Below are 15508 nucleotides of genomic sequence, written 5' to 3'. Positions count from 1 at the left end.
AAGGGATGCTGATAATCTAGGCCTAATACCAAACAGACCTCGCAGCCAAACCTAACATCTAAGACTTGAGGCCCCAACCAAGCCACCTGCCGGGTATGGGGCACCCACCGGTCCAGCGCACACTCAGAGGCCGCGGCAGCCAACTGCCACCAATCCATCTTCAGAGTTGTACTGACGCATCAACCTTGCCCGGTCTAGCTGCCCTCGATGCCACAACGATGCCAGACAACGCCGCCATCCTGCGCTCGTCCATCAACACACGCCCAGCAGCGAGACCCCGCTGCTCCATGTTGCTAGGAACCGCCATTGTCGATATATCAGATGCAACGCCGCACCTTCTTCGCAAACACCACTTGCTGCCACTGGTCCCATCCCCTCCACCTGCAGTTCCTCTGCACTCCCCACCGAGCCCCAAGACCCTTGACGACACCTCCAGGAAGGTCACGACGTGAAGCGCCGCTGCAGCCAAATCCGAAGAGGATTGTAGGTTTTCACCCGGCATGAGATCGAGCTGGGTAGATTGGGCCCTCAGCTGCACATTCATGAAGGAAAGCGACGCCCATGGACGCCGCCTCCGTTGGGCCGATCAGAGCAGCCAAGGTTTCCCCCGGAACCAAGGTACACCACCAAGGCTCACCATCACCAGAGCCTGCAGCTGCAAACCACCGGGACAACGAGAGAGGCATTAGGAGGGATGGGAACCACTAGATCTGACGCCGCGAAAACCGCCGAAGGATCACCGACCGCCCGATCCGATCCCTGGCAGCCCACCTGCCCCGCCGCGCCCGGACGAGGAGGCCAGCCTAGGGGCCGCCGCCCCGGATCCAGCAGCCTCCACCCCAGATCAGGCAGAGCATCGCCAGGCTGCCGCCACGGCCGCCCCTAGGAACCGGCCGTCCGCCACGCCGTCGCGCTCATGGAGACCGCCGTGGGCCAGACGGCGCCACTGCCATAGATTGGGGCCTCATCCTCGAGATCGGGGATCCAGCGCATCCCTAGCCCGGTGTGAGAGGGCGATGCCTCCGCCGCCGCCATCGCACAGGCGGGTTTAGCCCGGCGCCGACCACCGGCGGCGGCGGACGGGAGAGCGGGAAGGAGGAGGCGGCGGCAGTGAAGGGTTGGGACCCCTCGGTCGCCCGCGCGGGGGAGACGGAGGGGGAGGGGAGCTTAAATTTGGTGGATAATTTCACTTCCCCGGCCTCTACACCAACTAGGCATGCATACGACCTTTTTAAGTATGAGTACTAGGATTTTTAACCTCTATTATGCACCGAGCCTAGTCCTCAATAAATGTGTGAGTACCAGGAAAGCCTGGTCCTCAAGAATAAATAGGAAGCTAAATTCGCCTCTGTGAGAATTCAAACCCAGGTGTTTGGTTTGTACATCCACTCCCTCAACCAGTTGAGGAAGATGGAGGACCACGCGTCATCGTTTCGATGGACGGTAGTAGTGGCTATCAACGTACTCACAACCTCCCAGGTCCTGGGTTCAATATCTAGTAGGCTAACTATTTTTCTTCTGTTTTTCAATCCCGGGCTACAGTACACACTTACTAGTTATTCCTAGGACGGCCCACGGTGGACTCAGAACAAGTCAGGTCTCTATTTTTAAAGTGCGGATGATGTATTTTTAAAAAAGACCATCCTACTATTTATTATGAAGGGTATGAAAAGATCTCCTCCCGTTGATGTGTTTAAGGGTTATACCAAAGCAGAAATGCCTTGTATTTTGGAACAGAGGGATTACTTGTCGCTGCTTTAGTACAATTCTGTACTAAAGTTGTACCAAACTAGCGGCAAGTAATATGGATAGGAGGAGTAAAGGAAGGGGTAAAACCAAAATTTGCTCTACTGTTTGCTATGCCTAGATTTAGTTGTCTTATTGCCACTTCGTTTGGAGTCTATCAGATCTCATGTCACATTGAATACTATATAATCCAAACATCTCATGTCACATTGAATACTATATAATCCAAACATCTCAAAGATACAAGTTTCCAATGTTTGAGTAATTTTGAGAAGACACTAAAATCTGCAACCGGGATGAATGGTACTGGTTACAAAATTTCCATGCTGTCGATGAACTCAACTTCAGCAACCGTTGCAGATTCTTGAGATGGTTCGCATTCTTCCTCCATTTCCCCGGTGATATCCTCGAGTGACATCCCTTTGGATTCCGGCAAGGCAAGAGTGAACATGACCCCAACCAGGTTGCACCCTGCCAAAAGAAGGAGAGAGCTCTGGATGCTCGTATGAGAATACTGGAACCAGAGAACACCGATGATGGCACCACACTTACCCCAGGCAGCCAATATGCCGTTGCACGTCGACCGCAGCCGCGTCGGGAATATCTCGGTGGGCAGGATGAAGGTGGTGGAGTTGGGGCCGAAGTTTGCGAAGAAGACGATCAATGCATACATGATGGCGAAGCCTGCGTGCATGCTGGGTTTGGACCAGAACTTGTAGGGTGCGGCGAGCCCGATCATGAAGATGGTCATCATGGTGAACCCCATGAGCTGGATCTTGATGCGGCCGATGCGGTCAACGAAGAGGACAGTGAGGAAGTACCCTGGCAGGGAACCGCCGACCACGATGATGGCCTGCGTGCGGGCTATCTTGTAGGTCTGCTCGAGAGGGCTCATCTCGGCCGCGTCTCCAAACCAGCCGATGCCGCTGAAGAGGTCCTTCATGAAGAGGTTGAGGGAGTAGAAGACGACATCAAGGACGAACCAGCACACGGTGGTTTCGAGGAGCTGGCGGCCATGCTTGTGAAGGAACTCCATGGAGAAGAGGCCAAACTCGTCCTGCTTAACTACAGCCTCCGCATCCATGTCGGACACGAAGTCGATGTCAAGGACCGCGGCCATGTCAGACGCCGCTAGCTTGAGGTTCTTGGCGATGAGCGCGGTGTAGCGCGCCGTCTCGGGTATCTTCATGCGCCAGTAGTAGGTGAGCAGGGCAGGAACGGCGCCGAGCATGAGTACTATGCGCCACATGTAGTCTGCTTGCCCGAGCTGGTCAGTATCATACGCGGCCGTGTTCTTGAAGCTCGCAGAGAGCACCAGAACAACAGCCCCAGCAGCCAGGTTCCCAAGACCCTTTATGCAGAGCAAGCATAATAAGATAAGGATTGAAATATTATCTTTGACTGAGTTAGACAAAAGAAAAGGGAAGCGGGCTGTAGATTAAGAATGAGATACGGCATAGGCTCAAAAAAATATTGTGATAGTTTTACTTACACACCTGCATAGCGAAGACTGCTGCTATGAAGGCACCGCGAGTCCTCTTGCTGGCATACTCAGACATGATGGTGGCCGAAAGCGGGTAGTCACCGCCGATGCCGAAGCCGAGCCAGAAGCGGAAGAAGCACAACGTGGCCACGACGCACTCGGGCTTGTTGTGGAAGGAGAGGCCGGACGCGAGCGAGCACACCACCATGAGCTTGAGCGTGACGCCGTAGATCAGCTTCCGCCCCATCCTGTCGCCGAGCCAGCCGAAGAAGAGCTGCCCCAGGACCGTGCCGCAGAGCGCCACGCCGCTGACAGCGCCGGATAGGTTATGAGGTTGGGCGAGGGGCCATGTGCTAAGGCATATATGAGCAATCCGTCCTTAGAGCCCTCTTCTGGGGGATTAGCAAGAATATGCTCTTTGAACCAATGCAGGAAAGTGGAGTTGTGCTCTGAAAGGATCGATATAGTTGACTAGAGGGGGGGTGAAAAGGCAACTAACAATTTTTAGCTTTTCTTTACCAATTTAAACTTTGCATCAAAGTAGGTTGTCTAGATATACCGCTCGGGCTGAAGTGCCGCATCGAAGCGGTAGTACCGCTCCCCCAGGCGGCAGTAAAAAATTACTGCCGCGCTGGGTGTGGTAGTACCGTGCGCTTCACACGCGGTAGTACCGTGGCAGGCCGTGGTAGTACCGTGAGCTCAAGAAGATGCACGTTTCAAACACAAGAAAAAAGGTCTTCGCACGGAATCTTCAAGCAAACGAGACACCACAAGAACACAATCAACACGAAGAAAGAAAGGTAGAAGACAACAAGGATCAACCACGAGACACAACCTCTCCAAAGAGAGGGCGGTGGCCAGAGCCACGTATGTTTGAGTCAATTGGTATGGCACCGCGAAGAATTATCCTTGGGCCCATGACCATAACTCGTCTTTGAAGCACAAGTACCATAAAAATGGCTAATGTGGAAGAGTTGATCAATTTATGCATAATGGGGGGAGGGAGAGTTCATTGAGAGAACAACACTCCCCCTATGTCCATGCCTACACCTAAACAAGATAACAAGTTGAGTATGGTGGGGTGTGCAAGGGTTCAAGCAACATTGCTCGAACCAATGATATTTAGCTCATGCCTTAACTCACAAAATCTTGCTTCATCCAAAGGCTTCATGAAAATATCTGCAAGGTTATCATGAGTTTTGACGTAGTTGAGCTCGATCTCCCCTCGCCTAATGTGATCCCGGATGAAGTGATACCGAATCTCAATATGCTTCATCTTGAAGTGTTGCACCGGGTTGAGAGAAATCTTGATGGCACTTTCATTGTCACACCAAAGAGGCACTTCGTCACAAATGACACCGTAATCCTTTAAAGTTTGCCTCATCCTTAAGAGTTGTGCACAACAACTACCGGCAGCCACATACTCCGCTTCGGTGGACGAGAGAGACACACAACTTTGCTTCTTAGAAGACCAACTCACCAAAGAGCAACCAAGAAATTGGCACCCTCCGGAAGTGGACTTCCTATCCACTTTGTCTCCCACCCAATCGGAGTCCGAATACCCTACAAGCTTGAAGTTTGCTCCTCTTGGGTACCATAAGCCAAAGTTTGGGGTATGAGCCAAATATCGAAAGATTCGCTTGACCGCCACAAAGTGGCTTTCCTTAGGTGCGTCTTGAAACCGTGCACAAATTCCCACACTCAACATGATATCCGGTCTAGATGCACAAAGGTAAAGCAAGGATCCAATCATGGAACGATATACCTTTTGATCCACCGCTTTATCATTGGGATCAATGTCAAGTTGGCACTTGGTGGGCATTGGAGTGGAAGCCGGCTTGACATCACTTAGCTTGAATCTCTTGAGCATGTATTGAGTGTATTTGGCTTGGTTGATGAAGGTTCCTTCTCTTCTTTGCTTCACTTCGAACCCGAGAAAAAACTTCAGCTCTCCCATTGAAGACATCTTGAACTCTGAGGTCATGAGTGCGGCAAATTCCTCATCGAAAGCTTTGTTAGGGGAACCAAAGATAATATCATCAACATATAGTTGGCACACAAAAAACTCCCCTTTGACCTTCTTAGTAAAAAGAGTGGGGTCGATTAGCCCCACTTCGAATCCACGGTCTTGTAACAACTCGATAAGGAGGTCATACCACGCACGTGGGGCTTGTTTAAGGCCATAGAGTGCCTTATCAAGTTGATACACATGATCGTGGAAGTAGGGATCCTCGAACCCGAGGGGTTGCTTGACATATACCAACTCATTAATAGGACCATTATCTGTTGCAACTTAAAGTTGTGATGAGAAGCATAAGCAATCAACAAACGAATGGATTCAAGGAGAGAAATGGGAGCAAAGGTTTCACCGTAGTCGATACCCTCGACTTGGGAGTAGCCTTGTGCCACCAATCTAGCCTTGTTGCGGACGATGGTCCCATGAGCATCTTGCTTGTTCTTGAATATCCACTTGGTTCCAATGACATTGTGGTTCCCCGTTGGCCTTGGCACCAATCTCCACACCTTGTTGTACTCGAAGTTGTTGAGTTCTTCATGCATGGCATTAAGCCAATCCGGATCTTCGAGCACCTCATATACCTTTTGGGGTTCAACACAAGAGACAAACGCGTGATGTTCACAATAGTTTGCCAATTGTCTATGAGTGCTTACCCCCTTTTGGATGCTTCCAAGTACATTCTTCATGAGATGACCCTTGGTGGAGTGCTTGGAAGCAATCTTGGCGGCACGACGCTCCAATTCCTCCTCGGGGGTGAGTCGAGGAGCGGTCACTTGATCATCTTGAGCGCTGTCTTGAGCTTTTCCTTGATCTTGAACTTGCTCGGAGGAGAGAACTTGGCCTTTGGGCATCACTTGGTGTTTCAACACCATCTTGAGATTGATCTTACCCTTGGACTTGTTCATGAGGTTGAGGGTCTTCATTTTGTTCTTCGGAAGCGTGTGGGCCTTGGGTTGGTGATGGATCCACTTGAGTGGAGCATTGTCCTTCTCCTTCGGCCACAAGGGGTTCCTCAATGGGTAGGATAAAACCAACTCCCATTCTTCTTATGGCTTGGGGAGGAATTTCATCACCTACATCACAAGTGCCACTTTGCTCCACTTGGGAGCCGTTATTCTCATCAAACTCCACGTTACACGTCTCCTCAATAAGACCCGTGGACTTATTGAGGACACAATAAGCATGGGAGTTTGTAGCATAACCAACAAATATGCCCTCATAAGCTCTAGCCTCAAATTTAGACAACCGAACACCTTTCTTGAGAATGAAACACTTGCACCCGAACACCCGAAAGTACTTGAGGTTGGGCTTGTTACCGGTGAGTATCTCATATGGAGTTTTGTTCAAGCCTTTGCGAAGGTAGAGCCGATTTGATGCATGACACGCGGTGTTGATGGCTTCGGCCCAAAAGTTGTATGGAGACTTGAACTCCGCCATCATGGTCCTTGCCGCATCCATCAATGTCCGGTTCATCCTCTCCGCTACACCATTTTGTTGAGGGGTGTAAGGTGTGGAGTATTGATGCTTGATCCCCTCATCACTAAGAAACTCATCCAAGGTGTAGTTCTTGAACTCGGTGCCGTTGTCACTTCTTACTGTCAAGATCTTTGCATTGTGTTGACGTTGGGCTTCATTTGCAAAGTCAATGACGGTTTGTTGGGTCTCGCTCTTCCTCTTGAAGAAATATACCCACGTGTATCTTGAATAGTCATCCACAATCACCGAGCAATATTTCCTACCCCCAAGACTATCAAAGGATGGAGGCCCAAAGAGATCCAAATGAAGGAGCTCCAAAGGCCTCTTCGAGTAAATGATAGTCGTGGGAGGGTGAGCCTTCTCATGTAGCTTTCCTTCGATACAAGCACTGCAAGCATGATCTTTAGCAAAACTAACATTCGTTAGTCCACGGACACTAGTAGAAAAAGGGTCAAATGTCAAGCACATTAGTGCCGGTTTGCTTTTGAGCCGGCACTAATGTGTGCATTAGTGCCGGTTCCAACGGCTAGCCGGCCGCTTTCATTAGTACCGGTTCGTGGCCGACCTTTAGCACCGGTTCGTGCCACGAACCGGTACTAAAGTGAGTGGTGGCAGGATGTTGTCAGTCCGGGGCCCCTCCAGCACCTTTAGTACCGGTTCATGGCACGAACCGGTGCTAAAGGTCGTCCTACATAAACCCTTCGTCCACCCGAGCTCGCTCTGTTCTTCCCCTTTCCCCTCTCCTCCCTGTTCTTCCCCTCTTCCTCTCGAGCTCATCACACATTTTGCCCAAAATTTGTCAAGATTTGAAGTCCCCCATCCATTCAAATGATCACAAAGGTTAGCAACTTTGTCCTTTCATCTCTCATTGCTAGAGTAGCTCTTGCAATGCTTTGTATAGTGATTAATTTATGAGTTTAGTAATTTGGGAGGAAATATATGTGCTAAAATTTGATTTATATGCAATTTGAGGTCAAAAATAACACTTAGTTTGCATATGTAGGTGTGGTTTACTTAGTGCCTTCTAAATCTCCGTCGTAACCACAGTCGATCGCCCGCACCGTTCCGTCGCCGGCACCACCTTGTGGTGAGCCTCTTGTTCATGAATGTTTTACATTACCAAATTGATGTTTGTGTGATTTGGATATATAGTTACTCGTATAATTATCTTACCCGTACGTTGTTTGTTATACATAGTGCCATGGTTTTGATATCCGTCCCCGTCGGCCCTCGTCCTTGTTATGATTCGGATGTGGTCTATTCTCTATTAAAACTAGTTGTTGCATTTCGTGTTTATGACAAATTATGCCCATCAAGTTAACATAGATATTTTTGTCTAGGAGGTTTGTGAACCGGAAATTCCAACCGACCCTATTGTCGAGAGGTTAAATTTAGTTGAAAGAGAAAACGAGTATTTGAAAGAAAAATTGAAAAGAATTGAGGGGGAGAAGATGGAATTGGAGTTGCATGTTGCCGATGTCGTCGATGATCACAAGATCAAGATGGAGAAAATGCGCTTGAAGATTAGAAAGATTAGAAAATATGCCATTGATAGCGAGGCTTGGTATCATTATGCTATTGGATCAATTGTTACCTTAGTTGAGATCTTGATCGCATTTGTTGTTGCATTTAAATTCTTTAGTTAGAGAGTTATTTGTTTGTTGCATTTAAGTCTTGTATGAACTTGTATTAATTTTGTCTTTTCGGTGTTGTGTAATGAAGATGAGCCGACAATGGATGTACGATGACCGATGCTCTCCCAAGTTCATTAATGGCGTGCAAACTTTTCTGCTTGCGGCTGAGGCAAACAAGCGGGCGGATGGTTTTATGCCTTGTCCATGTTTAGTCTGTAAGAATGATCACAATTACTCTACGTCAAGAACCATTCACGTCCACCTGTTTAAGTCCGGTTTCATGCCCCACTATAATGTTTGGACCAAGCACGGAGAAAGAGGGGTTATGATCGAAGACAATGAAGAAGAAGAGGACGACGACAGCTATCCTGGCCATGGGTTCCCTGAATACGATGATACAACAATGGGGGAAGAAGCTGAGCCAGCAATGCGGGAAGAAGCCGAAGAAGAGGCATCAGATGAGCCTGCTGATGATCTAGGTCGGGCCATTGCCGATGCAAAGAGAAACTGCCAAGTAATTTGGAGAAGAAGAAGTTGCAGCGCATGTTAGAGGATCACAAGAAATTGTTGTACCCGAATTGCAAAGCTGACAAGAAATAGTTGGGCACCACACTGGAATTGCTGCAATGGAAGGCAGAGAATGGTGTATCTGACAAGGGATTTGGAAAGTTGCTGGTAATGATAAAGAATACGCTTCCAAAGGACAACGAATTGCCCGAGAGTACGTACGAAGCAAAGAAGGTTGTCTGCCCTCTAGGGTTAGAGGTGCGGAAGATACATGCATGCCCTAATGACTGCATCCTCTACCGCGGTGAGTACGAGGATTTGAACGCTTGCCCAGTATGCGGCGCATTGCGCTATAAGATCGGGCACGATGACCCTGGTGATGTTGAGGGCGAGCTCCCCAGGAAGAAGATTCCTGCCAAGGTGATGTGGTATGCTCCTATAATACCACGGTCGAAACTTTTGTTCCAAAACAAAGAGCATGCCAAGGTGATGCGATGGCACAGAGAAGACCGTAAGAAAGACGAAAAGTTGAGAGTACCCGCTGACGGGTCGTAGTGGGGAAAAATCGAGAGAAAGTACGGGAAGGAGTTTGCAGATGACGCAAGGAACGTATGGTTTGGTCTAAGCGCAGATGGCATTAATCCTTTTGGGGAGCAGAGCAGCAACCATAGCACCTGGCCTGTGACTCTATGTTTGTATAACCTTCCTCCTTGGTTGTGCATGAAGCGGAAGTTCATTATGATGCCAGTGCTCATCCAAGGCCCTAAGTAACCCGGCAACGACATTGATGTGTACCTAAGGCCATTAGTTGAAGAACTCTTACAGCTGTGGAATGGAACAGGTGTACGTGCGTGGGATGAGCACATGGGGGATGAATTTGACCTAAAGGCCTTGCTGTCCGTGACCATCAATGATTTGCCTGCTCTCAGTAACCTTTCAGGACAGACAAACAAGGGATACCGCGCATGCACGCACTGTTTGGATGATACCGACAGTATATATTTGGACAATTGTAGGAAGAATGTGTACCTGGGACATCGTCGATTTCTTCCGAGCAGTCCTCCCGTAAGAAAGAAAGGCAAGCATTTCAAAGGTGAGGCGGATCACCGGACGAAGCCTCGCCATCGTACTGGTGCTGATGTACATGATATGGTCAAGGATTTGAAGGTAGTCTTTGGAAAGGGTCCTGGCGGACAACCTGTTCCGAATGACGCTGACGGACGCGCACCCATGTGGAAGAAGAAATCTATATTTTGGGACCTGCCCTATTGGAAAGACCTAGAGGTCCGCTCTGCAATTGACGTGATGCACGTGACGAAGAATCTTTGCATGACCCTGCTTGGCTTCTTGGGCGTGCATGGGAAGACAAAAGATACACCTGAGGCACGGGAGGACCAGCAACGTATGCATGGAAAAGACGGCATACATCAGGGTCATGCCAGCTACGCTCTTACCAAAGAAGAGAAGGAAATATTCTTTGAATGCCTGCTCAGTATTAAGGTACCATCTGGCTTCTCGTCGAATATAAAGGGAATAATAAACATGGTAGAGAAAAAGTTCCAGAACCTAAAGTCTCATGACTGCCACGTGATTATGACGCAACTGCTTCTCGTCGAATATAAAAGAAAAGATAAGGAAGCGAATGCATCATACGATGAGCCAAAGCACCACATAGTTCATTCTGGGAAGAGAAACATCGTGGGAGTGGATGACAAGACAGACATGTCAGAAGATTATGAAAAGTTTGATGAAATTGCTCCATTCACAGTGAATATTGACCCGAGCATCCAGTTAAATGATGAAGATTTTCCATGGCTACGGCGCAAAGGGACACACGCGAAGAAAAAGTTTCACACCCAAAGATCTGGGATGTGATCGGCTTCACTACCATCACTTTCTTCTGTGTTTCACACCCAGGAGGGAATCTCTGTAATAGTTAGGGTAGTTATGTGTTTTGGCATTTGAAACGCGAAGAAATTTTATGTGCAAACAAATTCTTTCATGCCTTTACTTATTTTTTCAGCTAAATGACCCTGAAATTGAAAAGCATTTCAAATGAACTCAGAAAAGGTTGAAAGTTGGCATGGTATCATAATTTCACCCACATAGCATGTGCAAAAAAGTAGAGAGGGTTACCGCAAAAACTGGATGCACTTCGTGTACAAAATGGACAATCTCTTTCGAAGTATCAGGGTTTCGGATGAAAACTCATCCGTTACAAAGGCATTTCATTTTTTAAATAACCTAAGCATTACCAAATTGAATATAATGATAAAACACACTAATATTAAACATAAGATAAAAGAATCACAGAAAAATCTATTTTCAAAGTTAAGTTATTCACAAACTAGTGATTCACACAAATTTCAAATAATTCAAAATGTAAACTATTCAAATTTGTAAACTACCAGCACTAATATAAAGTTTGTACTTTTTTGTACCTAAAGCAAAAATATTCACAAAGAAACTCTAAATACAGCAAAAAAACTCAAAAATAAATAAAACAAAAATAAATAAAGCAAAAAAATAAGAAAATAAAAAAGCCCGCCTACTGCGCCACAGCGGCCTGCATACGACTAGAAACCCAACCTGTTGTTGGGCCAGGATGCAGGCCCGCAAAGGCCCAGTAGGCCCACAGGGCAGCACAGAACATTTAGGCCCATTAGGCCTGCTTTGGAGAGGAGCTCAAGAGAGCTACCGCACTGGGGCTTATAAACCAGTGCGGGCGCCCCTCGGCTAGCGAGGTGGGACTAAACTTGCTGCACCGCACCTGCGCCAGCGCACCCCCTTTAGTACCGGGTTGTGGCTCCAACCGGTACTAAAGGGGGGGGTTTAGTACCGGTTGCAGCCACCACCCGGTACTAAAGGGGTGCGCTTCCCACCGCTTGGCCTGGCCAAAATCGACCTTTAGTACCGGTTGGTGGCTCCAACCGGTACTAAAGGCCCCTCCTATATAAACAACACTTACGAAAATTTCGTCAGTTTCCTCCCACTTCTCTCTGCTTCATCGCCGCCGGCCTGTCCCGCGCCGTCGCCGCCGCCGTCGCGCCGCCCCCGTCCTCGTCGCGTCGTCCGCGTCGCCGGCCCGTCCCCATCCCCGCACCGGCCCGCGTCGCCGTCGCCTTCGCCTCGCCCGCGCTGTGAGCCTCTGTCCCTCCTCTCCTCTCCCTCCAATTGAAGCCGCCGCGCGCGCCGCCGGCGCCGTCGCCTACACACACAACACATACACACACACATACACACACACACACCATACACACACACACATACACAATTTTTGTTCTGTTTTTAGTTTTTAGTTTTTCTATTTTTAGTTTTTAGTTTTTCTGTTTTTAGTTATTAGTTTTTAGTTTTTTCTGTATTAATGTTATAGAAATGTTAATTATATGGAAATGTTAGTTATATATAGAAATGTTAGTTTTTTCTGTATTAATGTTATAGAAATGTTTGTTATATAGAAATGTTAAAGAAAAAATAGTTATACAATTTTAGTTATAGAAATGTTAGAAATGTTAGTTTTAGATATGGTCGATGTTTTTTTAGTTTATTATATTTTTAGTTATAAAATTTAGAATTTGCATATAAGAAATCACAATCCAATCATTTAAAAAATGTTACTTTACTTTTGCGGCATATAGTATTTGTTGTCGACGATGCCCGACCCGCATCCTCGCCGTCGACCCGTTCGCGACGACGTCCTGCTTCAGAGGACCCATGTCTGGGATTGGGCTCCGCCGGGCTGGCACTGGGAGGTGCTACCTGGAGGGGCGCGACGCTTGGTGAGGAACCCGACCTCGGGTCCCATCGTCGACCCTGATCTCCTTTGGTGGCGTTCGCGTGGGCCACATTCGGTGCAGAGGGAGCTGGCCCCACCGGAGGTGGTGCGTTGTCTTGTCAGGGAGGAGGACGAGCACGTCCATCGCTACATGGCTGCTATGGATGTCAGGTTCTCCAATACCTGGAAGGTACTTTGGGCAGATGACCGGAGATATGATCCTGTGATGGTTCCTTGTCTTTGGGTGTCCACCGCCCGCGCCCCAGGAACCGCGAGTGGCCTAGATTCTTCTATAGTATTCGATCTTTATTAGCTACCTAGCCAGTGATGTATTCGAGATTATATATTATTCGAGACGATGTATTCGAGATTATATATTATTCGAGACGATGTATTCAAGATTATATATTATTCGAGATGATGCATATTATGTACTATATGATTCAGTTTTTCCTTATTGATTGCATCCATGCATTGTAATTTGAATACTAAATTGTTTTATATTTCTTCTGTATTAGTTAAATAAAAGCTATGGCGGACAATACCGGCAGAGAGGGAGAAGAGGCCCTGTTCGAGATCATACGCAGCCCTAACAGGCCAGATGATCTGAATGAAGCAAATGACGACTCCCAATATCTGAACAATACCGGGGAGGGTGATGATAAGATATTCGATATCGACGATCGAGCTGATGAAGTCATGAACTATGATTATGATTATGATGACGAATACAATGTTGATCTTGAAATAACAAAGACTACCAGCGAGGTATATTTATATGAGCAGGCATCTAGTATTCATCACATGTTTTTTTATTTGAAGATATATTAACGAATCGATCTTTCTTCTTTCAGCCCTCCGAATCGAGCAAATCTGCTTCTACAGACAGCAGGACAAAGCGCGGCCCTGGCATAAAGTTGAAGGAGGGTGTAAAGTACAACATCGATTCCATCAAAGCTAGTGGCGAACCCCTCACGCCTAAGAACATTGCGAACAAGTTCGTTCGTCAGTGCGGAGTTCTTGTGAAGGACCAACTCCCGATCTCCATTCAAGAATGGAAAGAGCCAAAAACTAAACGCCCAGATGTTACTTGGGTCGACGACAGAGCAAAACAAAAGCTTTGGGAATCTCTGATGGAACATTTCACCCTACCAGATTATTTCACTGATGTAGATGTGCAGAAAGTCAAGGACGCTGCTCTTAAGAAGATGGCAATTGCATTCAACACCCACAAGAAAACCGTATGGGCCAACTACCTCGCTGCAGAAAGGAAGACTCCAGAATTCAAGGGAACATTGGAGAAGCAAATAGAACACTGGCCCGCTTTCGTGAAATTCAAGGAATCAGAATTATCTAAGGAACGGTCGAGAAAAAACAAGGCCAATGCCGCAAAAAAGACGCAGTTCCATAGGCTGGGTCCTGGTGGCTATGCTGTGGCACTGCCTAAGTGGGATAAGTCCGAGCAAGAGATGGAGGATGCAGGGGTCACTCCGGTTACTAGGAACTGGCCCCCCAGGTGCAGAACTTGGTTCTATGCGCATGGGGGGGCGTTGGACCCGAAGACAGATGACGTTTCGAAGAAGGCAAGTCTAAAAGGAGCAGAACAAAAGTTACTTGACGCAATAGAAGCTGCTCGAAAGGGGCTGTTCACGCCCAACAGAGAGAACGACGAGCTTACGCGCGCCCTGGGAAATCCTGAACACCCGGGAAGAACACGAGGCAAGGGTGGTATTCCCTGGTATGAGGGCTTTTCGGAATGGAACGCCGACTACAGGACCCGTGCAAGAAAGAAGATGGAGGAGGAGAAGAAGAGGAAGCTGGAGGAGGAGCAGAGGAAGCAGGACGCGGAACGCCTTCAAGGCCTAGAAGCAAGGCACGCGGACTTGGCACTCAAATTCCAGCAGCAGCAGCAGCAGCAGATCGACTCACTTAGCCAGGAAAGGGGGTCTCAGCAGCGGCAGCAGCAAGCGGATGATCATCCAGCATTGGATAGCACCATCCCATCCATGCCGAGAAGCAGCGTTGGTTCCGCCCCGGGCGACGCACTACTGGAAACATACCCTGTGGATGACATCATAGAGAACACTAACTGTGAGCTACACTTTAAAATGAAGAACATATCCATGAAGGTGCCGGACGTCGTTGCTTTTACAATTACCCCCGAAGCAACCTTCCATTGCGCCCCGATTCCAGCGGGTTATGCTCGTGTCTTGGTTGATGAGGTGGTGGACCCATATTCGGGGCTAGAGATTAACATTCCTGGAGGTGACGACGAGCACACACTGGGAAAGGCCATACATTGTATCATCCTATGGAGAAAGGATTGCATCATCTTTCGAAGTCCACCGACCGCGCGTCTGCTGACTCCTCGAAGTCCGCCACCGTGTCAGCAGACTCCCGCTCCTCCAAGTCCACGAACGCGTGAGCAGACTCCTGCTTCAAGTCCGGCACAGCGTCAGGCCACTCCTCCTGTTTCAATTCCGACACCGTGTCAGGCCACACCTCCTGCTTCAAGTCCGGCAGAGCCACCTCCTGCTTCAAGTCCGACACCGTGTCAGGCCACACCTCCTGCTTCAAGTCTGGCACAGCGTCAGGCCACTCCTCCTGCTCCAACTCAGCCACGTCAGCCGTCTCCGCCGCCTCAACAATCGCAGAAGAGAGCCGCCGCAGCTATGGTGCGTAGCGGTACGAGTTGAGGTAGTACAGTAGGTACAGGCGGAGGCAAGCGATATAAATATGGTCCAAGCCTCGCTCCTCTTCCTCAGAGGCCTTATGACATGACCGAGGAGCAAAACGCAGCCATAGTGCAGGCCCAAGTGGACGCCCATTTTGGACCGAAACCGGCACCGCCGCCAAGGGAGAAAGTGCCT

At 48.4% G+C, this 15508-nt stretch overlaps 1 protein-coding gene across 1 annotated transcript; it reads right to left on the bottom strand.

The window, feature by feature from the left end:
- Nucleotides 1-2056: 2056 nt before the first annotated feature.
- LOC109774168 (probable inorganic phosphate transporter 1-4) lies at nt 2057-3578 on the bottom strand. Its single transcript, XM_040395534.2, has 2 exons — nt 3243-3578; nt 2057-3097 (listed from the first exon to the last, which is right to left on the bottom strand). Exons 1-2 carry the CDS (start codon nt 3474-3476, stop codon nt 2057-2059), a joined length of 1275 nt encoding a protein of 424 aa, XP_040251468.2. The 5' UTR covers nt 3477-3578.
- Nucleotides 3579-15508: the final 11930 nt, after the last annotated feature.

Source organism: Aegilops tauschii, chromosome 7 (genome assembly GCF_002575655.3).
Source record: "Aegilops tauschii subsp. strangulata cultivar AL8/78 chromosome 7, Aet v6.0, whole genome shotgun sequence".
In the NCBI taxonomy this organism is placed as follows: Eukaryota; Viridiplantae; Streptophyta; class Magnoliopsida; order Poales; family Poaceae; genus Aegilops; species Aegilops tauschii.
The sequence above is the reverse complement of the archived record's forward strand: the minus strand, read 5'-3'. Positions and strand labels throughout refer to the sequence as shown.